Raw genomic sequence first — 25,152 nt, forward strand, 5'->3', positions numbered from 1 at the left:
ACCTCCTTTAAAGTGAACAAGTCACTTTGCGTTGTGTGGATAAAATACAGCTGTTGGAAAATTGTACATTTTTAATAAATTTCTTTTATTATTGAAATATTCTTAAATAGATATCAATTTAGATTCCAAATTTGAAGACTAAGGCCTCATGCACACGAGACGCAGATGAAACCTCTGTTAAAAAAAAGCTGAAACGCGCGTTTAGAAACGCGCGTTTTGCTGCGTTTGCATGCTGCGTTTAGACGCGTTTAGGCGCGTTTGCGTTTAAACGCGTTTATAAAGATAACATCATGTAGACCCTCCCCAAGCTCTCAAAGCATTTTTTTAAACTATTTCTGCTATTTTGATCAGAGTGAGCAGCAGCACCATAGAGAGCAGTTGTACACTTGCATTTGCCGTGTCACTTGCCACGGCACCTGCCACAAGTTGTGGATTGTCCACTTGCCACGTCACTTGCCACAAGTTGGGGATTGTCCACTTGCCACATCACCTGCCACGTCACCTGCCACAAATTGTGGATTGTCCACTTGCCACGTCACTTGCCACATCACCTGCCACGTCACTTGCCACGAGATGTGGATTGTCCACTTTCCACGTCATCTGCCATGCCACCTGCCACAAGCTGTGGATTGTCCACTTGCCACGTCACCAGCCACATCACCTGCCACAAGTTGTGGATTGTCCACTTGCCACGTGACTTGCCACATCACCTGCCACGTCACTTGCCACATCACCTGCCACAAGTTGTGGATTGTCTACTTGCCGCGTCACTTGCCACATCACCTGCCACGTCACTTGCCACGTCACCTGCCACAAGTTGTGGATTGTTCACTTGCCACGTCACCTGCCACGTCACCTGCCACAAGTTGTGGATTGTCCATTTGCCACGTCACCTGCCACAAGTTGTGGATTGTCCATTTGCCACGTCACTTGCCACAAGCTGTGGATTGTCCACTTGCCACATCACTTGCCACGTCACCTGCCACGTCACTTGCCACGTCACCTGCCACAAGTTGTGGATTGTCCACTTGCCACGTCACTTGCCACAAGCTGTGGATTGTCCACTTGCCACATCACTTGCCACGTCACCTGCCACAAGTTTTGGATTGTCCACTTGCCACGTCACTTGCCACGTCACTTGCCACGAGATGTGGATTGTCCACTTTCCACGTCATCTGCCATGCCACCTGCCACAAGCTGTGGATTGTCCACTTGCCACGTCACCAGCCACATCACCTGCCACAAGTTGTGGATTGTCCACTTGCCACGTGACTTGCCACATCACCTGCCACGTCACTTGCCACATCACCTGCCACAAGTTGTGGATTGTCTACTTGCCGCGTCACTTGCCACATCACCTGCCACGTCACCTGCCACAAGTTGTGGATTGTTCACTTGCCACGTCACCTGCCACAAGTTGTGGATTGTCCACTTGCCACGTCACTTGCCACAAGCTGTGGATTGTCCACTTGCCACATCACTTGCCACGTCACCTGCCACGTCACTTGCCACGTCACCTGCCACAAGTTTTGGATTGTCCACTTGCCACGTCACTTGCCACGTCAGCTGCCACGTCACTTGCCACATCACCTGCCACGTCACCTGCCACAAGTTGTGGATTGTCCACTTGCCACGTCACTTGCCACATCACCTGCCACGTCACTTGCCACGAGATGTGGATTGTCCACTTGCCATGTCACTTGCCACGTCACCTGCCACATCACTTGCCACGTCAGCTGCCACGTCACTTGCCACAAGATGTGGATTGTCCACTTGTCACATCACCTGCCACATCACTTGCCACATCACCTGCCACGTCACCTGCCACAAGTTGTGGATTGTCCACTTGCCACGTCACTTGCCACATCACCTGCCACGTCACTTGCCACAAGATGTGGATTGTCCACTTTCCACGTCACCTGCCATGCCATCTGCCACAAGTTGTGGATTGTCCACTTACCACGTCACCAGCCACATCACCTGCCACAAGTTGTGGATTGTCCACTTGCCACACCACTTTCCACGTCACCTGCCACGTCACCTGCCACACGATGTGGATTGTCCACTTGCCACGTCACCAGCCACATCACCTGCCACAAGTTGTGGATTGTCCACTTGCCACGTCTCTTGCCACGTCCCCTGCCACGTCACCTGCCACAAGTGGATTGTCCACTTGCCACATCACCTGCCACAAGTTGTGGATTGTCCACTCGCCACGTCACTTGCCACATCACCTGCCACAAGTGGATTGTCCACTTGCCACGTCACTTGCCACGTCCCCTGCCACAAGTGGATTGTCCACTTGCCACGTCACCTGCCACAAGTTATGGATTGTCCACTTGCCACGTCACATGCCAGTCACCTGCCACAAGTTGTTGATTTTCCACTTGCCACGTCACCTGCCAAGTCACTTGCCGCGTCACCTGCCAGGTCACTTGCCACGTCACCTGCCACAAGTTGTGGATTGTCCACTTTCCACGTCACTTGCCACTTCACCTGCCACGTCACTTGCCACAAGTTGTGGATTGTCCACTTGCCACATCACTTGCCACCTGCCATGTCACTTGCCACAAGTTGTGGATTGTCCACTTGCCACGTCACTTGCCACAAGTTGTGGATTGTCCACTTGCAATTGCAATTGTTTAAAATATTTTTCTAATGGTTTTTCATAATTTGCAATCATTTTTGAGATTTTTAATGTAAAAAAAAAGGTCACCTTTAAAAACGCATATAAACGCAAACGCGGCTAAACGCGGGTGCCGCGTTTAGCCGCGTTTTGCGTCTGAAACGCAAAAATTTTTGTTTCTGAACGCATTTTTTTGCTTCTGGAAAAACGAGATTAAACGCAACTGCATATAAACGGAAAAAAACGAGACTGTGTGCATGGACACATAGGATAACATTGAATGAGTTCAGGTGCAGTTGAAAAAACTGTCCAACTGCATCTGAACGCGCGTTTAACTGCGTCTCGTGTGCATGAAGCCTAAAGCTGGTTCCGGATTAACAAAATTTGAGCCATGGGTGGCTGAGCTGAGGCTGCAGAGAAGGGGACTGGGTATTCTGTGTTCTCGGTCCCGTTCTCTGTCTCAAAAGTAAGACATCCCAAAATAGTAAAATAAAATAAAAAATTAATTGTAAAAAAAAATTATAAAAAATTAAAGTGTAAACAATATTTAAAAAATAAAATAATGCAAATAAAGGGCTACTGACACCATCCTCTGCTCCATTAACCACTTTAATGTACACAATCGGAATTTCGGCCAGCAAAAGAGATGAGAGCTTTTCATCGGAAAATGCGACCGTATGCTCCATCGGAATTTAGCTGGCCGAATTCCCGCCAGCAAAAAAATTTGATAGCATGTTCTCAATTTTCCCGATGGAAAAACTTTCTATTGGAAATTCCGATCGTGTGTATGCACATTCCGATGTGCAAAAACTCACGCATGCTCAGATTCAACTACGAGATGGAAGCTATTGGCTACTAGCTATTGAACTTCCTTTTTCTAGTCCCGTCATACGTGTTGTATGTCACTGCGTTCTTGGCGGTCGGAATTTGGTGTGAACGTGTGTAGGCAAGAAAGTTTGAGCGGAATTCCGTTGGAATTCCGACGGGAAAACCATTAGAACTTTTTTCCAACGAGAATTCCGATCATGTGTACGCTGCATAAGACCTGGCCTCTTTTTTAGATGTGTTGTCTACAAGTTAAAAACAGTATTTTTTGCTAGAAAATTACTTAGAATCCCAAACATTATACTTTTTTTTCTAACATCTTAGAGAATAAAATGGCGGTTGTTGCAATACTTTCTGTCACACCGTATTTGCACAGCGGTCTTACAAGCGCACTTTTAAAAAAAATCTACTTTTTTTAATTAAAAAATAAGACAACGGTAAAGTTAGCCCAATTATTTTTTTTTTTTTTATACTGTGAAAGATAATGTTATGCCGAGTAAATTGATACCCATCATGTCACGCTTCAAAATTGTGCCCACTCGTGGAATGGCGACAAACATTTACCCTTAAAAATCTCCACAGGCAACATTTAAAAACTTTTCCCGGTTGCATGTTTTGTGTTACAGAGAAGGTCTAGGGCTAGAATTATTGCTCTTGCTCTACCGATCGCGGCGATACCTCACATGTGTGGTTTGGACACCGTTTTCATATGCGACGCTACTCACATATGCGTTCGCTTCTGCACGCGAGCTCGGCAGGACAGGGCGCATTTAAAAAAAAGCATTTTTTTCTTATTTATTTTACCTTTTACTTATTATTTTTACACTGTTTTTTTTTTAAAGTGTAACTTTTATTCCTATTACAAGGAATGTAAACATCCCTTGAAATAGAAAAAAAGCATGACAGGACCTCTTAAATATGAGACCTCAGATCTCATATTTACGCAAAAATGCAATAAAAAAAAAAATGTTGTAATTTAAAAAAAAAAAAAAATATATATATATATATATATATATATATATATATATATATATATAAATTGTCCCTTTAGAAGCTATGGGTGGAAGTGACGTTTTTACGTTGCTTCTGCCCTGCAGTGTCATGGAGACAGGTGGGGGCCATCTTCCCCTCGCTCATCTCCATGTCAGCCCAGGGCACAGACGCGATCGCCTCCGCCGCTGCCGATGGCTCTGGTAAGTGCCAGAGACCACGTTTATCTTGTAGCCGACCACCGGCCAAACACGGGGATACCAGGGTTATGGTAGCTAGCTGCTGTCATAACAACGATATCCGCCCCCAAAATAGGTATATATATATATATATATATATATATATATATATATATATATATATATATATATATATTTATGGTTGGAGCCCTATGGCCGATAAGGATATGGATAACATTCAGAGTTAACATAAAACTTACCACATGAAATGGACCTGAAAGTGTGCCTTGGTCTAACGTACGGTATACCAAAATAAGGGGGCAAAAACATTCCGGTAGGGGATAGTTCTTTATTAACTGAGTTTGATCATTGAGTGAATTTAATAAATGCCTGAGCCATTTCCACTTGTGGATTGGGAATGTACCGGATGAAGCAGGCAGACACCTGCCTAGCCTTTTAATGACATCCCGTGATGGGATGCTGCTGAGGCTGCCCCAATGCGGAAGAAGTGACAGGATATAGGTGAAAGTTGCGGAGAAGTACCCTCATGTGTTTCATGAACTGACCGGTACTCAAGGGCTTGACGGGAAAGGAAGAAGGGGACTGGAGTCCAACTGTTCAGGCAGTAGTGTTGACAGTTGGTTGAGTGTGGCAACTGGACACCCGCTATTATCGGTTCTGTAAAGGTGGATGTCTATCCCGGAGCCTACTTGCTGCTTTTTAGAAACCGCTAGGTGAAGTACGAAGTGATCTTTGTAGTGGACTAAGTGGTGTCTACGTATCTCTTGGCCTGCTGGATTGCTGCAGGTGAACTTTCCAGGTCGCAGTAACGGTAGTAGGCCAAATACCTGGCTGCTTGTAGGACCATACTAGTTGGGGGAGACCAAATGAAGAGGTAGTCAGGATGGTCGGCATACCCCTAAAGATGTCACCTGTTTGGGAAAATTTTTGGCGCTGACCACCTGTTGGAGTTTCTGGACATCACGTAGTATGGCTTGAATAGCGTGGGACATGAATAAGGAAGGTTTGCGGGGTCCTGCAACGACAAGAAAGTTGGATGCCGGCTAGATATAGCCGAATAGTGTTGTGGGATAGGGCCAGCTGGGTATGACAGTATGAGATAAAGGCCAGTATCTACTTGATGTTTGAAGTTTCCTAGGAGTGGTGTGTCAGGAATTTGTTGAAGGCCATCCAGGCCGTCTGGTACGCTTTGAGGGTGTTGATGAGCTGGGTCGCTGTTTGCAGATGTTGTGCTATTTAAGGGTTAGCTGAGACCGAGCAAGGATAGTGGCTGATACTGGATCGGCTCCGGGCATCTGTTCAAAAGGAGGTGTAGTTAAACGTGACAGCGCATTTGCTGCGAGATTGCGCTTACCCGGGAACAAATGTACTGTAAACTTTGAACTGAATTTGTAATGACAGCTGTACCAACCTACACAGGAAGGACATGACTGCGAGGGATTTAGACCTGCCTTTATAATAATCTCTGCTGTGGCTTGGTTGTCGGTGGTGAAGGCCATAGTTTGCCCTGTCCAGCAATGACCCCAGAGATGTGCGGCTGTTACTATGGGATAGAGCTGCCATGACAGGGTTTAGCTAAAAGAGGGAGGAAATCCAGGTATACCTGGGGTTTTAGGAGTATCTCTGGAGGCCCCGGTCCTGTAAACCAATGGTGGCCAAAAATTGTAGCGAAGCCTGTGGAGCATCTGTCACTACCTGGGGTGATAGGGGCGACATAGAAGGTATGAACATTGACATACCGATCTACGTAGTACGGAACCTCCGACATTGATAGGTCCGCAGCGTCCAGATTAAGGATCTGACAGGGGTCCTCTGCCTGGGAGAGGAAGACCAGGAAGCGTGAGATGAAGATCCACCCTGAGGAATGACCCGTATTGCAGAATTGAGCATTCTCAAAACAGACTGAAGCTGCTTCTTGGTACACCCCTGTGTATGGGTGAAGTGTTGCAAAACTGACCTGAAACAAAAGTGGTTAATGTAGAGCTCGGGTCCGGATTGTTGAGTTTTGGAGACCGTAAGCTGAAGGACGTAATTTTTTATATATATATATATATATATATATATATATATATATATATATATATATATATATATATATAAAAACGAGTCAGGTGGTGTCTGTACAGTACCTGGCTGCCAGTGCCATTAAAGATGAATTCGCTAGGCCGCAGAAAACTGTAAAGGGCCAGGTAGACGGTTGCTTGGATGACTAGACTGGGGAACGTGCGAGGATATTTTACATGTCCCTAAAGATGGCAGTTGTGATGGGCAAGCGTTTGCTGTTAGCCATGGGCTGATGCTTCTGGATGCCAGGTAGAGGGGATCTTACTGTATGGGCCGTAAACAGAGATGGCTCACCGGGGTCCTGTAAGGATAGAAATGCTGGATGCTGGCTAGATATAGCCTGATAGTGTTACGAGAAGAAGCCAGCTGCGTGTGGCAACTTGACATCTGTTGTAGGACGGAAGCTGAACTCAACTGTCCTAAGGGAGAAATGACAGACAGGAACGGTGAGTGGCTCACATGAAAATGCCACTGGGGACAAGTGGCCAATTGAGTACCACTGAAAATGATGTGGGGCTGTTTGAGTGCCACCGAGAATGTGCTTGCAAAGATTGCAAGTTATACTAAGTTACGTGCCACGATAGCAAGTGTTGTGCTTAAATGCGTGCTTGCAACGATTGCAAAGGAGTTAATGTCACTGGAGATGTGTTCGTAGTGGCTGTGAAAAGTTCATATGCCTGCATGTGCTTGCGAAGACTGAAGAAGTTATGCCAGGATGCATAATTAGCTAGGACGAAAAAGACAAAAGTCCACCCTGTCCCGCCACAATAAATCAGCAATTAAACAAACAAAATATCGCACAATTCAACACCCACAGCTGATCCAGAGGAAGGCAAAAAACCCCAGCAGAGCATGCTCCAATTTGCTACAGCAGGGGAAAAAATTCCTTCCTGATCCCCCAAGAGGCAATCGAATTTCTCCCTGGATCAACCTACCTATAATATTAGTACCCCGTTATAATATGTACATTAGGAAAGTATCCAGGCCTTACCTAGAGCAATGCACTGAGCTAGCCAGAACTGCGTGCCAGCAACGATTGCAATAAGTTTGTGCCTGGGGTTTGCTTGCGACAATTGCAAAAGCTTATGCTTGGATGTGTGCTTGCAACTATTGCAAGAAGTCTATGCTTGGATGCGTGCTTGCAACAGTTGCAAGAAGTTATGCTTGGATGTGAGTTTGCCACAATTGCAGGGAGATATGCTTGGGTGCGTGCTCGCGGCCATTGCAAGACGTTTGTGATTGGATGCGTGCTTGCAACAATTGCAAGAAGTTGTACTTGGATGTGTCTGAAATGAATCCGATATGAATTGGATATAAGTATGAAATGAATCCTATGAATTGGTTGTATGAAATAAATCTGATACGAAGCGATCGTAGAGTGCATGAAATTAATCCGATATGAATCGGTTGAGTTATAACCGTAAGGCTGAAATGATGGGTGTGGATCAATGCGCTGTTGGTTTCAGTGGATTCAACTCGATAAAGCAATGAGTGTGTGAAATGAAATGAATGAAATTTCTTGCCGTGATGTAGGCAAGAATTGGTACGCTGCGACTAACAATGAGTTAGACTGTGGAGCACCGAAAGAAATGAGGTCAAGACAACTGGGGCATGCCTGGACGAATCGGTGCATCACGGATGCTACTGGATTCGAAATGGGACACGGTACGAGACAGTAAAAGCAGTGAAATGATGAAATGAATGAAATGATCGCCATGATGGAGGCACGAATCGACGAGCCGCAAATTGCGACTGACAATGAGCGGGACTCTGGAGCATGTACTGAAATGAGGCCAAACAACCTGGGACACGCCAAGACGAATTAGTGCATAGATGTGACTAGATTCACGTCGGATCGTGATACATGACAAAGAAATGCTGCGCCATGACAGAGACAAGAATCAGTAACCAAAGCCACAACTGACAAGTGAATCCGTCTCTGGAGCATGTACTGAAATGAGGTCGAGAACAACTGGGCACACTTGAGCGAATCGGTGCATCTTAGATGCGACTAGATTTGTATCGGAGAGTGATACATGACAAGAAATGATATGCCATGACAGAGACAAGAATCAGTAACTGAACCCATGACTGACAAATGAATCCGTCTCTTGAGCATGTACTGAAAAGAGGCCGAAAACGTCTGGGCACACCGGAGCAAATCGGTGCATCTTTAGATACGACTGGATTTGTATCGGAGCGTAATACGTGACAAGAAATTATATGCCATGACAACGACAAGAATCAATGACCGAATCCACGAGTGACAAATGAATCCGTCTCTGGAGCATGTTCTGAAATGAGGCCGAGATCCACTGGGGCACACCGGAACGAATCGGTGCATCGAAGATGCGACTGGATTCGAATCGTAGCGCGGTATGTGACAGAAATGAATGAAAAGATTCGAAATGCTTTGAAATGGTTAGAAACGATTCAAAAATGCTTTGAAATGATAAATGATTCAAAAAGGTTTAGAATTTATTCGAAATGGTTAGAAATGATTAGACATGATTTGAAATGGTTGGAAATGGTTAAGAATGATTAGGAACGATTCGGAAAGATTTGAAATGATTGAAATGTTTGCGAAATGAATGCCTGATGTGGCATCGACTGGTGTGTCACAAGCGAGCGACTACGAGCCGTCTTGTGAAGCATGGTAACAAACGTTGTTTGGTTGCAAACACGTGCGGGTGAGAGGTATACGTTACGATTACAAAATGTTTGTGAGTAACTCGTGAGTTTTGGATGTCACAGTTTAGTGACATGGCAATTACGAGTGCTACAAATCTGGAAAGACGACAATTCACGAACGTGGAAACTCACGGACACAGAATTTTACCAACACAGAACTCGAAACACAAACTCATGAAGACGAGACTAACGAATACGGGAACTCACGAACAAGGGCACTCACAAACGCTTAGTCTCGAATAGTCGGTCCTAGATCTCTGACGTAACAGATATCGCGCACAGGAAACCGACAAAGACCACAGGCGAATGGGCTGGTTAAATACCCCCCGGGCTCCTCCCATAAATTCAGGCCATCATACTGGCCTTCATATATATATATATATATAAATAAAATGGGATTTTTATATACAGCTTACCTGTAAAATCCTTTTCTTGAGAGTACATCACGGGACACAGGAGCTTCATTACATAGTGGGTTATATAGGCACCTCTGGTGATTGGACACTGGTTAACCCCAATTAAGGAGAATTCCTCCCCTATATAACCCCTCCCATATGGGAGGCACCTCAGTTTTGTAGCAAAGCAATAAGAAACCACGTAAAACCCAAGAGGGGCGGGAGCCCTGTGTCCCGTGATGTACTCTCAAGAAAAGGATTTTACAGGTAAGCTGTATATAAAAATCCAATTTTCTTGATCATACATCACGGGACACAGGAGCTTCATTACATAGTGGGATGTCCCAAAGCAATGCTAGGATTGAGGGGAGGGAGACACAGATCATAATTATAGACTGCCAGGGACCGGAGGACCTAAACTGCAGCCTGCAGTACACTGCGCCCGAAGGCGATATCCTCTTGCCCTCTGACATCCACCTGATAGAATCTGGTGAATGTGTGGACTGATGACCAAGTTGCAGCCTTACAGATCTGAGCCAGGGAGGCCTGGTGATGCACTGCCCAAGAAGCACTTACAGCCCTCGTTGAGTGCGCTTTCACTTGAAAAGGAGGAATCTTCCCTTTTACACTATAGGCCTGAGAAATAACCTGTCTAATCCACCTTGAGAGAGTGGATTTTGACGCCGCCTGGCCCTTCCTCCCTTTCCAAAATAAACAAGCAATCAGTTTTCCTTATCTGAGCAGTTGCTCGAAGATATATACTGATTGCTCTAACCACATCCAAAGTGTGCAAAGATTCTTCTTCTGCGGACTGTGGGTCCGGAAAAAAGGATAGTAGGATTACGTCTTGATTCAAATAGAATCCCGAAACCACCTTAGGTAGAAAGGACCTGTTGGGACGCATGACCACCCGGTCCTTATGAATAATTAGATACGGCTCTTTGCTGGAAAGAGCTGCTAGCTCTGATACTCTTCTAGCCGTAGATATGGCTACCAAAAAGACCAATTTTTTAGTCAGGAGAACTAATGAAGCCAGATGCAAAGGTTCAAATGGTTGCCCCTGCAAAGCCAAGAGAACCAAATTCAGATCCCATGGGCATACCGGAGGTTTGACTGGCGGTCTTATCCGCATGGCCCCCTGGATGAAAGCCCGCACCAGGGAATGTGATGCAAGTGGCTTCTGAAAAAATACTGACAGGGCCGAAATCTGCACCTTGATAGTGCTTATGGCCAAATTCATTTCTAGGCCTGACTGGAGAAAGGCCAAGATCCTGCTAATGACATACTTTCTAGGATGCTATTTCCTGAGTTCACACCAGGAAACATATGCCCTCCAGATTTTGTAATAAATAAGCCTGGAGGCCGGCTTTCTGGCATTGACCAGAGTAGAAAGGACTGGCCCCGAAAGGCCACGGTCTCTCAGAATGTGGGTCTCAGCAGCCAAACCGTCAAATTCAGACTGTGTAAAGCAGGATGGTAAATTGGACCCTGTGAGAGCAGATCTGGCCGGAGAGGGGGGATCCATGGCCTGCCTACTGCCAACTTCATGATCTCTGCGTACCACGGTCGCCTAAGCCAAGCTGGGGCCACCAAAAGGACCGATTTTGTCTCCCTCTTGACTCTTCCCAGGAACCGCGACAGAAGCGGGCTCGGGGGGAAGGCATAGATCAGATTGAAATGATCCCAGGGAACTGTCAGAGCATCTGACCCCTGAGCAAGTGTATCTCTTGTCCTGGACACAAAATTGTCCAGTTTCCTGTTGAACCTGGATGCAAACAGATCTACGTCTGGAGTACCCCACCTGTGACATATGTTCCGAAACACGTCGGGGTGCAGAGCCCATTCTCCTGGGCACAACTGCTGGCGGCTCAGAAAATCCGCCTGCCAATTTTCCACTCCTGGAATGAAGACTGCAGAAAGACACGGAACATGCTTTTCTGCCCAGACAAGTATGCGATTCACCTCTTTTTGGGCCACCAGACTCCTGGTACCGCCCTGGTGATTGATATAGGCCACTGCTGTGGCATTGTCGGACTGAACCCGAACAGGGAGACCTCGTAGTCTGTAAGACCACTTTATGAGAGCCATATAAATTGCCCGGATCTCCAGGACATTTATGGGCAATAGCTTCTCGATCGCAGACCATTTCCCCTGTGAGCACGTCTCCTCCAACACTGCTCCCCAGCCTGTCAGGCTGGCATCTGTCGTGATAATCTTCCATGGAAGAGGAAGATGAGATGAGACTCCTGCGTGTCCCTGGGGATAGACGCATAGGAAGATCCAAGGATTGGGGCTTCCTGTTTCAAGCCGCAAGGATGCATCTTTGCAGAGGCCTTGAGTGGAACTGGGCGAATGGTACGGCCTCGAAGGATAAGACCATTTTCCCTAACAGTCTCATGCACAATCGAATGGGGGAAGATCTTCTGCCCAGAATTAGGCGCACCAGATCCCCAATGGCCAAGGCCTTTGGCCTTGGAAGAAACACCTTGCCCTGAGCGGTGTCGATGATCATACCCAGGTATTCCAACCTGGTGGCAGGCTGTAGGGACGACTTTTCTAGGTTTATGATCCAACCTAGGCGTTCCAGGTGTTCTAGCGTTCTGGTGACGCTGTGGTTCAGGAACGCTACTGTTTTCTCCATGAGAAGCAAATCGTCTAGATAAGCCATGACGGCTATACCCTGAGCTCTTAGGTTTGCCAAGAGAGGGTCCAGAATCTTTGTGAAGACTCGAGGGGCCGTAGCAAGCCCGAACGGCAAGGCCACAAATTGAAAAATGGTGCCGCTCTACCGCGAACCTTAGAACTTTTTAGTGTGTGGGAAAAATTGGCACATGGAGATATGTATCCTTGATATCTATTGATGCCATAAACTCTCCCCCTTGCAGGGAAGAGACCACAGTACAGATTGACTGCATTCGGAAGGACCGGATGCATAAAAACCGGTTCAGATCCTTCAGATCTAGGATAGGTCTGACACTTCCATTTGGCTTCGGAACGGTGAAGAGATTTGAGTAAAACCCTGAACCCTGTTCTTTTGGGTCCACTTCTACTATCACCCCCTGGGATAGTAAGTGATCTAAGGCCAGAAATAGCGGTTTTTGCTTTACTGGATCCCTGGGGATCCTTGACCTTAGAAAGCGAGAAGGTGGAATCTCCTGAAACTCTAGCCTGTAGTCCAGAGATACTGAAGAGATCATCCACTTGTCCCGCATCTCTTCCCGCCAGGCTCCTGCAAACTGCAGGAACCTTCCCCCCACTCGGCCGAGCGGGGGCGCCCCTTCACAAGGAAGCTTTTGGGCTCTGCTTGGCAGGCTTTCGCCCCCAAGTCTTTTTCTGCCCCTGGGCCCGGCCCTGAGCCTTTCCTGTAGAGGAGGGTTGAGAAGGCCGTCACCACTGCTTAGAGCTTGATGCTCCGGGAGAGAGAGCACGCCTGAATGAAGGACGCTTGCTCCTTTTGACTGGAAGGAAAGTAGATTTACCCCCTGAAATTTTTTAGACGAATTTGTCTAATTCTTCTCCAAACAAACGGTCCCCTTTAAACGGGAACCCGATCAAATGCTTCTTGCATGACAGCTCAGCTGCCCAATTCTTTAGCCATAGGGCCCTTCACATGTGTACCAACATGAGGGACAAACGTGATGCTTGTTGGACAAAATCCAAAATCGCATCAATCATGAAACACAGAATATGAGGCATTTCTGCATACTTCTCTACTTCCTCGCTGGGAAGGAGCCCAAGCATCTGCTTAACCTGTTCCTTGAGGAACTGGCACAACCCCACGGCTGCGACTGTAGGTTGCACTACAGCGCTAGCCATGGAAAAGGAGACTTTTAATAAGGTTTCCAGCTTCTTATCAGTTGGATCTTTAAATACCTGTGCATTATCCAAGGGACAAGTCAGGTTTTTATTCACGCAAGAAACAGCTGCATCAACAGATGGGACCCCCACTTCTTGGTGAAACTTTCCTCCAGAGGATAATGCATAGAAAACCTTTTAGGAGGAGCAAACAGTTTATCGGGATGTCCCCCAATCCTCATACAACAATTCATCCATTAAGGGATGAATTGGAAAGGAATAGGTAGTCTGTGGGGCTTCCCTGACTCCCAGGGAAGAAACAGAGGACGTAGCGACTTCAGCAGCAGGCATTCTGAATGTGGTACGCACCAATTCAGTATAATACTGCACCTGTTTTCTGAGCGCCTGGGAGGAGGTGACTCTCTCCTCTTCCTCTGAATCATCCGACTGCTCCTGATCCCTGTCCCAAGACAGGGATCTCTCCTCATTTGCAGAAGAATCATCTGAGAGAGGAATTTCAGCAGAGGGAGGGGATCTACCCCTTTTCCTGCTATCTTTCAGGGAAGCAGAAATAAAATTCATTATTCTCCCTATAAACCCCTCCAATGTAGCCCTAAGGGAGTCCTCAGTGACATAAACCGGGGCTGGGACATAAGGAGAGGCTGCAAATCCTGACAGGGGCACTGACTCATCTTGAGAGGCTGGCTTCAGTCTTGCAGGGGGGGATGGTAACTTACAGGCACCTTTAGAACCCCTGGACCTAGGCGGTGATTTACCAGTGCCTTTGCTACCTCCCCCTGAGACCCTCTTACGAGGAGACATAGTCCTAAGCTATAAAGCAGAGGTACTAGTACAAGTGCAATCACTGTTGTGCTTAAAGTCTCACAATAAATATATATGCTTAAACTGCACAACCTGATGCTGAGTAGGTGTCTAAGGTTTGCCTGGATCCAATCCCCTCGAATGCTTACTGCCCACAGCTCCTGTGTCTCACACTTACATCCCCCTGACGCTCTGGGCTTTTTAAATCTGCCACTTGGCACCTGCGCAGTACAGCGCCATGCACACTGACGTGCACGGCTCACAACCACACTCCCCCCTCCTCCATTAGGCCGAGAACGCGCCCGGCACGCGTGCATGAGGACCGCAGGATCCAGGGGGGGGGAAGGAGAACTCCACCAGAGCTGCGTGGGACCCCCAGACTATGTGGGACCCCTGTGTTACCTTGTTGTGACAGGGACTGCAGTGGAGACGTGAGACAGCTGGAGAACCAGGCTTCACTGAGCGTGTGTACTGAAAGGCATGTAAGTATGCATCAGGCTGCTCTTATTCCCTCTAGTGGTGGGAACCAGGTAAGACATACAACTACTCAAAATGAAGAAATCCATCATATAATTAAATATATAGGATTAACTTCCCTTACCTATCCTCGCCACAGGAATTGCTGAAACAGACAAATTCCAGCCTTCACCCATCACGGCAGGCAGTGTTAGCCAACCTTCAGGTTTATCTGGGGCTCTTTCTCGGAAGAGCCTCCTACCTGGGCCATGTAAAAGACTCTGCCAGAAACTTACGTGCGCTCTGTATAAACAGTACACCAAGTCTGGGTTTCCCAGAGCCCAGTCTTCCAATAGGAGAGGACTTACAGGCCAAACCTCGCTTCTTCGGCTGACAAGGCCCGGGTACCATACCATCTTGGGAGTCAAATATCGGCCCGAGGTATGGATCCGGTTTGTTGTAGCCCTTAGGCCCCCGCAGGGATCTGCACAGAGCTAAAGTTTTACGTGACCAAACACCATAGACACTGGCAAAAAAACTGAGGTGCCTCCCATATGGGAGGGGTTATATAGGGGAGGAATTCTCCTTAATTGGAGTTAACCAGTGTCCAATCACCAGAGGTGCCTATATAACCCACTATGTAATGAAGCTCCTGTGTCCCGTGATGTATGATCAAGAAATATATATATATATATATATATATATATATATATATATATATATATAGATAGAAAGAAATCACATTGCAGAAATTAAAAGCCAGCCTGTCAATCACTAAATAATAAGTTATTAAATAGAATTTGCATATAGTATAGGATATTTATAAAGTGTGAGGATTTCTGGTGGGCTATGCAAGTATTTACAGCCAATGAGAGCCCGGCTCTGTGGGCGCTCTGCTGCTCTGATGTCATAATAGATTTCATCGCAGTGACATTCGATGTAATAAGAGGGATTAATCAGTATCCCATCAGCACATTTGTGTGTTTTCTGTATATAAGCCATACTTTAATGGCGTTATGAAAGGGGGGGGGGGGGGATTTGGTGTTCTGATCCCATAAGGCTAACGTTGGTCCCGCTTACCGGAACTCTAAAAAAATGTTTGCACATAAGGCGAGCCGCTATCCAGGGCAAGTCTGCATTCACAGACAAGTGTTACTTTTTCACTTTAACAAGCATTAATAATCAGTCCCCTGCAGTCACTTACTGAATGGATCACGCTTTCGGGAATTATTGAATGCACATATTTTAAGTAGCTCTAAACCCCTAACTAGTAAAGCTCTGCGTATTATATAAAAAAAAAAAATTGTAAACACTTTTTTAAAATAAATTCTTTATATCTCAGTGCTGCTGATCTCCTGCAGCCTCGTTCTGTCTACAGAGAGTGTCAGGGCTGGTTTTAACTTTGAAATGTCGTGCAGCCATCACCGGAGTGTATGTAGACAGGAAGCAGCTACAAGAGAGCAGCAGCACTAAAGCATTAACAATGGGTAAAAAAAACAAAAAAAAATGTTTGTAATAAACAGTGCACAAAGCAAACGAAGGGGTTACATTTATAAAAACTCAGCCTGTGAAGGTACATTTGTTCGGTACAAGTGGGAGCAAAAACGGTAATACCGCATTATGGCCACTAGATAGAGCGGCTGATCTTAGGAATTAAATGATTATTAAATGATGATTTTATAAAAATAAAATACATAATGATTTAAATTTTTTTATTTTTTAAGATATTAAAAAAAATATATAAAAACATTAAAGTGTTACTAAACCCAGAAGCATTCACTATATCTGGTCTCCCACAGTACACAGAACATGCAAATGTAATTATTTTTGTAAATATTAACTGCTAAATACCTTTTCTCATCAGCAATATATAGCAGTCTTGTGACTTCTATCTGTGTCTGGTTAAAGCTTGTAGGAGGAATTTTCTGACTGTCCCACAAGACTGAAAGACCCCAGACCCTTTGTCTAGACAGTGCTGATTGGCCCTGTGCTGATCACATGTGCACTCCCAAGAAAAAAAAAACTCTCTAGCAATTCACACCAAACTGAGCATGTGCAGCCTGACTCCATAGACTCTGAGTTATCAGGAAAAGATTAGGGGGCAGTGGAAGAATGGGAGAATCAGAGGAGACAGGATCAAACAGCCCTTTTACACAATGCAGAGGATTAACCCCTTTGGTTCCACCGTGAATATAACAAGCGTGCTTTACTGCATATACAGACTGATTTTACCCTTGTGGGTTTAACACGTTAATAGAATATTGTGGAAAAAAAATTGGTATAAGTAATGAAATTATTGATTAAATAATACAGGCATACCCCACCTTTAAGTACTGGGGTTTATTTACTAAAGCTGGAAAGTGCTAAATCAGGCTTCCTTCTGCATAGAAACCAATGAGCTTCTAACCCCAGCTTATTCAATTAAGCTTTGGTAATAAAACCTGGAAGCTGGTTGGTTTCTATGCAGAAGGGAGCCTGATTTTGCACTTTCCAGCTTTAGTAAATAAAACCCCATTGTGTACTTAAAAGTGGGGTATGCCTGTAACTGAATAGATAAAACATTAATAGAATATTATTAAATAAATGATATAATTATAAGTAATACTATTATTATTATTATTATTATTAAATAATAAGATACATACATCATAAATATAGTAATTAAAAATATAAAATATTAATAGAATATTAATAAATACATTCAATTATTATAAGCAATTAAATCCTTATTAATTAAATAATAATTGAATGCATAAAGAATAATGAAATCATTATTTACTATTATTTCCATTATTATACAGCTCTTTACAGCATGATGGTTAGCTCCATCTAGTAGACATAATGCAGTATTTTCCCGATTCTCTCTATTCTGTTTGAATGAAAAACATTCTACCTGGAGAGCCTAACATTTGTCCCTCCCACATAAGTACTGCACGTTACTGCAAATAGTTTTTTAAAATGTCATCCAGTTAGGATTAATATTTATGACGATACTCAGATGAAGAACACCAAAAAAGATGTGAAAAATATGTTTTGCTTCTGTTGTAGACTAGAAATCGAAACTGAGGACAATGAGGTATCGATTTTGATTAGCAGCTTTGTACATATCCAAGAAAAATCTGTCCTCAGCAGAAGGGTCCAAGGACTAATCCAAGGTCTCTGGCCAAATCCTGTCGGTTTTGTACTTCCTAAAAAAGGTGAGTTCACAAGAATGTGTTCAAGAGTATCTTGCATGAAAGTACAAGGCGGTTTTATGCGCGACACCGTGATCGCTCTCACTCTCTCATACTGGTCACTGGAAGTTCAACATGGCACCTCATGGCAAAGAACTCTGAGGATCTGAAAAAAAGGAATTGTTGCTCTACATAAAGATGGCCTAGGCTAAGAAGATTGCCAAGACCCTGAAACTGAGCTGCAGCACAGTGGCCAAGATCATACAGTGGTTTAACAGGACAGGTTCCACTCAGAACAGGCCTCACCATGGTCAACTAAAGAAGTTGAGTTCCCGTGCTCAGCGTCATATCTAGAGGTTGTCTTTGGGAAATAGACATATGAGTGCTGCCATCATTGCTGCAGAGGTTGAGGGGGGGGGGGTCAGCCTGTCAGTGCTCAGACCATACGCCACACACTGCATCAAATTGGTCTACATGGCTGTCGTCCCAGAAGGAAGCCTCTTCTAAAGATGATGCACAAGAGAGTCTGCAAACAGTTTGCTGAAGAAAGCACACTAAGGACATGGATTACTGGAACCATGTCCTGTGGTCTAATGAGACCAAGATAAACTTATTTGGTTCAGATGGTGTCAAGCGTGTGTGGCGGCAACCAGGTGAGGAGTACAAAGACAAGTGTGTCTTGCCTACAGTCAAGCATGGTGGTGGGAGTGTCATGGTCTGGGGCTGCATGAGTGCTGCCGGCACTGGGGAGCTACAGTTCATTGAGGGAATGATGAATGCCAACATGTACTGTGACATACTGAAGCAGAGCATGATCCCCTCCCTTCAGAGACTGGGCCGCAGGGCAGTATTCCAATTCCCTTCAACACGACCACTGCCTTGCTAAAAAAGCTGAGGTTAAAGGTGATGGACTGGCCAAGCATGTCTCCAGACCTAAACCCTATTGAGCATCTGTGGGGCATCCTCAAACCGAAGGTGGAAGAGTGCAAGGTCTCCAACATCCACCAGCTCTGTGATGTCATCATGGAGAAGTGGAAGAGGACTCCAGTGCCAACCTGTGAAGCTCTGGTGAACTCCATGACCAAGAGGGTTAAGGCAGTGCTGGAAAATAATGGTTGCCACACAAAATATTGACACTTTGGGCCCAATTTGGACATTTTCACTTAGGGGTGTACTCACTTTTGTTGCCAGCGGTTTTGACATTAATGGCTGTGTGTTGAGTTATTTTGAGGAGACAGCAAATTTACACTGTTATACAAGCTGTACACTCACTACTTTACATTGTAGAAAAGTAGCAAAGTGCAGTTGAACCCTGCAAGGGAAGTTGCTCCAAAGCTTAGTAAACAAGCAGAAAATCAGTTGACTTCTGATTGTTGACTTTTATCATCCAACCATGCGCAAGCAAAAATTATGTTTTTATTTTTATTTTTCTTGTATGCGATTGGCTATTCTTCGCAAAGTCATTTACTAAGCTTTGGAGCAACTGCACAAGTGCACAGTCTATTTGCCTTTAGTAATTCAAACCCAAAGTTGTCACATGAAAAGATAGAATTAAATTTATTTACAAAAATGTGAGGGACGTACTAACTTTTGTGAGATACTGTGTACCTGTTTTAGATGGTGTTTGTTTTGTTACACATAAAAGGAAATGGACGTATTATAGAATAAATGTTGCACAATTTTCCACTTTGTATTTACAGTAGTCTTTATAACTTGCATTGGGCAAACAACAAAAAAAGAACTATTTAAAAAAAAATGGTGTGGCATTTTGGCCATAGATTGCACAGGATTACATGTACCGGTATATATTTTACATCTTTTATTAAGCTTTCACTTACCGTTTTCTAATTAGTATTATTATTATTTTGGGGTGCACTGCTGTAAAATAAGTGGGCCTTTTTGCACTTTTAGTACACATATATCTGTTTTCGATGATTGTTTGTTTTATTACATGATTAATAGAAAAGAAAAAAAAAAGAAAAAAAAAATGCATACTTTTTTTGTAAATAACCTTGGTTAATTTTAGTATTATAAATGGACAAATTGTAGAATAAATGTTGCACATTTTTTTCGCTTTTTATCTATGGTAGTCCTTAAAATTGTTCTTGACATTTGTCCAAAAAAAATAAAAAATAAAAAGTATGTGTGTATATCTATATCTATATATAGATAAAGGCACTAAAATCTATCAAATATATAATTTTTATAACTAAGTAAGCCTTGTATGTCCTGCAAAAGAAAATACTAATGTTTATTTTTATTTTTTTAATTCTGTATTTTATTTCAACAATTTTTATACATATAGGTGTCCGTTTATGAAGCAATGATCAGTGGAGATCCAGAGGATCGCCGCTGATCACAGCCCATAAACAGTATATAAACCAGAGATAATCGGGGGGAGAAGTGTTTGAACTTGTTCTCCCGCCGATTATCTCCGCACATGGAGAATCCACATAGACTGACACAGTAACGGTCACTTTATGAAGCTGTGATCTCAGCGCTTCACTGGTGATCTGTGTCAGAATTCACACGCCCCGATTCACCAACTCAGAGGTGGAGAACTGGGGTAGTGAAGAGGGAATCGGGGGGATCTGAGGAGGAAAGAGGAAGATAATTAACTTCCTTATGCCTCGTTCAGACCCCCCCAACACTGTAACCATGTCCCCCTGTCATATGTATGTGTATACACATACACATTATATATATATATATATATATATATATATATATATATATATATATATATATATATATGTGTATATATATATATATATATAATGTGTGTGTATATACATGTATATATAATGTCTGTGTGTATACATGTATATATTATGTAGGGGGACGCTTTATTTCACTAACATTAATCACACCGCGTGTCAGTGTACTGAGCTGTGATAATTTATCACTGCTTAATAAATTGACATCTCTGTGTATCTGTGAATTTCTAGTACTGTAATCTCGTAAAGTCTCACGAGATTCCAGTATTAGGGGCCGTTCTCCAGTGTTAGAAGCGTTTGTAGATCGCTTCACTCCTCCAAGTGTGAAGCGATCTACTCCGCTTCATATAGTGGCACACAGAGGAGAAAGATCTCCTATGTGAATGCCGGAGAATGAAGCAGTGAATAGATTTCACTGCTTCATAAAAGGACACCATAGACAAAAACAATTTGGCTGTATGCGTATCACAGAGTATATCTTAACACAAATCGATTCTATTTACAACGGATATATAGATAGAGAGAATATATATATATATATATATATATATATATATATATATATATAGTCATTATTTAAACGAGGAAGAGAAAAAAAAAAAAAAAAAGAGGAAGGGGTATTCCCCCTCGTACCCCTTCTCTCTAATATATCCATTCTACCGTTCATGTAAATTTTTCACTTTCACGTCTCACTTATACACATTTACCAGGCAAGACAATGGTAAATAAAAAAAAGGGCTTTTCTACAAGGAGAGAAATGTATGTGTGTGTGTGTGTGTGTGTGTGTGTGTGTGTGTGTGTGTGTGTGTGTGTGTGTGTGTGTGTGTGTGTGTGTGTGTGTGTGTGTGTGTGTGTGTGTGTGTGTGTGTGTGTGTGTGTGTGTGTGTGTGTGTGTGTGTGTGTGTGTGTGTGTGTGTGTGTGTGTGTGTGTGTGTGTGTGTGTGTGTATATATATATATATTTTATAAGTAAGTAAGCCTTGTTTGTCCTGCAAAAGAAAATATTAATATGTTTATTATGTCTGAAAGTAATGATGAGGGGATTTCTGAATTTATAGCACCATATCTGAAATGTGACCAGTATGGGGTAAATGTAGATGTGAAAGTATCTTTTTTTTTATTTGAAACAAACAAACACACAATTTAATTAATTTTGAAAATAATGTTTTATTTTATGTGTCCATTAGGAAACTGGCTGGACAGCCTTGGACTGGCAGGCTGCTCTTCACTACTGGGGTCCCCGAGGAGTGTAACATTATATATATCAGACTTGGAAGTCACTACTCAGATCATTAATCTTGTGAGTGATGTATAGATGTGCTTTGGTGTAAGTCATTTCGCTTCTTAAAGTTATCTTTTTTTGCCCTCCATCTCCTATTGAGGAGACAGGGGTTCTAATCCCTCTCCACTCTAAATCTAAAACTGAAAAAGTAACTCTGCCACACTTTTTAAATACCAAACCCCATTATATCAAAGAAAAAGGTGCCCGTGCTGTCTGGACACACCCAGCATACAACAAATTATAAATGAATATATATATATATATATATATATATATATATATATATATATATACATACATACATACATACATACATACATACTACCACCCCCCCCCCCCCCTGAAAAAAAACAGCATGTCCTCTAAATAAGGTTTTGGCAACACACGCACCTGATGCCATTTGCACCGGCCCCTGCTGCCATTGACTGTAACTGACAATTCACTAGACTCTCAGTTGCAGAGCTTTGCCTACCAACCTCCCTGATGTTACAGATAGCCTGCTGGCCACTGAGGACGTTGGTGTGCTGTGCAGGAGAAGCCAGTCTGCACATGTAAGATGGTAGCCTGTGCGGGGGGCTGATCAGAGGTCTGATATGCATGCATTGGGGTTGTTCTGAGGTCTGATTGCATGCATTGGGGTCGATCCAAGGTCTGAAGTGCATGCATTGGTGTGGATCTGAGGTCTGACATTAATGTATCGAAGTTGAACTGAGGTCTGAAGTGCATGCATTGGTGCAGATTTGAAATCTGACAATTATGTATTGGGGCTGATCTAAGGTCTGAAATGCATGCATTGGTGCTAATCTGAGATCTGAAATGCATGTATTGGGGTTGATATGAGGCCTGAAATGCATGCACTGGTGTGGATCTGAGGTCTGACAATTATGCATTGGGGTTGATATGAGGTCTAAAATGCATGCATTGGGGCTGGTTCAAGGTCTGAAGTGCATGCACTGGGGCTGATCTGAGGTCTCACAAAAATTCTTTGGGGCTGCTCTGAGGTCCAAAGTGCATGCATTGGGGCTAATCCAAGGTTTGAAGTGCACGCACTGGGGCTGATCTGAGGTCTGATGTGCATGCACTGGGCCTGATCTGAGGTCTGACAATTATATTTTGGGGCTGATCCAAGGTCTGAAGTGCATGCATTGTGGTAGAGCTGAGATCTAAAGTGTATGTGCTGGTGTTGATCTGAAATATGAGGTGCATGCATTGGGCCTGATCTGAGGTCTGAAGTGCATGCATTGGGCCCAATCTGAGGTCTGAAATGCATGCACTGGGGCTGATCTGAGGTCTGATGTGCATGCACTGGGGCTGATCTGAGATCTGATGTGCATGCACTGGGGCTGACCTGAGGTCTGACATTTATGCTTTGGGGCTGATCTGAGGTCCAAAGTGCATGCATGGGGGCTGATCCAAGGTCTGAAGTGCATGCATTGGGGCTGATCTGAGGTCTGACAATTATGCATTGTGGCAGATCTGAGATCTGAAGTGCATGTTCTGGGTTGATCTGAAATCTGAGGTGCATGCATTGGGGCTGATCTGTGGTCTTAAATGCATGCACTGAGGCTAATCTGAGGTCTGATGTGCATGCATTGGGGCTGATCTGAGGTCCAAAGTGCATGCGTTGTGGCTGATCTGAGATCTGAAGTGCATGCGCTGGGGATTATCTGAAATCTGAGGTGCATGCATTGGGGTTGATCTGAGGTCTGAAGTAAATGCTTTGGGGCTGATCTGAGATCTGAATTGCATGCATTGAGGCTTATCCAAGGTCAGAAGTGCATGCATTGGGGCTGATCTGAGGTCTGACAATTATGAATTGGGGCTGATCTGAGGTCTGACAATTATGCATTGTGGGATCCTTGCTCTGCTTATAAGGCTGCATTCACACCTGAATGTAGCAATTTACTTGCTCTTTATTTGAGAGTTTTGAGTGTTTCAGAAGTGTATGACAAGCGTTTTACAGGTTTAGGCATTTTTTGTTTAGCCAATAGAAAGCACAAGGAGGAGGAGAAGTGGAGGGGGTTAGGGGTGGAGAGCTGCTGTTTGAGCAGAAAATGAAGGACAAAACACTCGTAAAACGCTCATGTTGCACATTTTCAGGCGTTCCCATTGAAGTCTATGGGGCCCAACCTGTCTCCAATCTGCCGAAAAGAAGCTCATGTACTTTTTTGAGCTTGAGGCGTTTCCCTTGAGGCGACAGAGCTCTTATATGTGAAAGGAGCCATTTAAATTAATGGGACTTGGCTTGCTGAGTGCTTTAGAGCTACAAGTTTTGAGCAGAAAATCGCTAAGATGTGAATGGGGCCTAAGAGTTCTATGTGCTATCTGCTCGAACTTTTGATTAAGGACAAATCTTTCTGTGGTACATTGCTGTCATGGTGGGACTTTTGCTATACACTTTGCTTTTTCTAATAAGAGTTGTACGTCTTTGCCTTATATGACATCAACCTCCAATATTGACATTGCAGTGGTGATGATTGTTCTTCCTCCTGACCTATGTGGATACTCTAATCATTTTTGACAAATCTGTATTAGAACTTTAGTACCTGCTTGTATTTGAAACATTCCATTAGTTTATTTGTTGCACAATAAGAGTAAAGACTCTACAATTTGGATGACGTTGGCTTTTCTTACGATCTTCTGGAAGTTCTTACAAGGTTCATATAAGGATTGAATATTCGTCTACATCCTCAAGAGGCACCTTGATACTGATCCAATGTAAACTCTCATGGACTATTTTTTTTTGCTTCTGTTAATAGAAGAACATTTTAGAAACATGGCTTGATTTTATACATTATATGATTAATTCCTAAAGTGGTCTAATGGCTACACCTACAAACTTCTAGATAAAGATTTTTTTTGTATTATCTTTGAATGTTTGATCTGACTTATTGGAGATACCCTAATCTTTTTTTCCCCAAACATTCACTTTAAAAAATTTTTTTAATGCAGCCCCATTTAGGACATAATGGGGAAAATACATTGCGATGGCCACTAGATGACGATGAGGAGCATACGTATTTCTTATGATAGTCATCATCATCATCAGATAAGCCCCAATACATAATTGTCAGACCTCAGATAAACCCCAATGCATAGAAACAAAGTATGCTCTTC

At 43.8% G+C, this 25,152-nt stretch overlaps 1 protein-coding gene across 3 annotated transcripts in view; it reads left to right on the forward strand.

The window, feature by feature from the left end:
* Positions 1-25,152, forward strand: part of LOC143943175 (uncharacterized) — a 195,582-nt gene that overhangs the window by 100,167 nt on the left and 70,263 nt on the right. For all 3 annotated transcript variants that reach the window (XM_077464812.1, XM_077464963.1, XM_077464890.1), the window contains exons 5-6: positions 17,913-18,061; positions 21,941-22,053. In XM_077464812.1, coding sequence (XP_077320938.1) covers positions 17,913-18,061; positions 21,941-22,053 — 262 coding nt within the window. The remainder of the gene's footprint in view (positions 1-17,912; positions 18,062-21,940; positions 22,054-25,152) is intronic.

The sequence above is a fragment of the Lithobates pipiens genome, unplaced genomic scaffold (assembly GCF_037356315.1).
Source record: "Lithobates pipiens isolate NorthernLeopardFrog02 unplaced genomic scaffold, aLitPip1_a1.2 Scaffold_1, whole genome shotgun sequence".
NCBI classification, from domain to species: domain Eukaryota; kingdom Metazoa; phylum Chordata; class Amphibia; order Anura; family Ranidae; genus Lithobates; species Lithobates pipiens.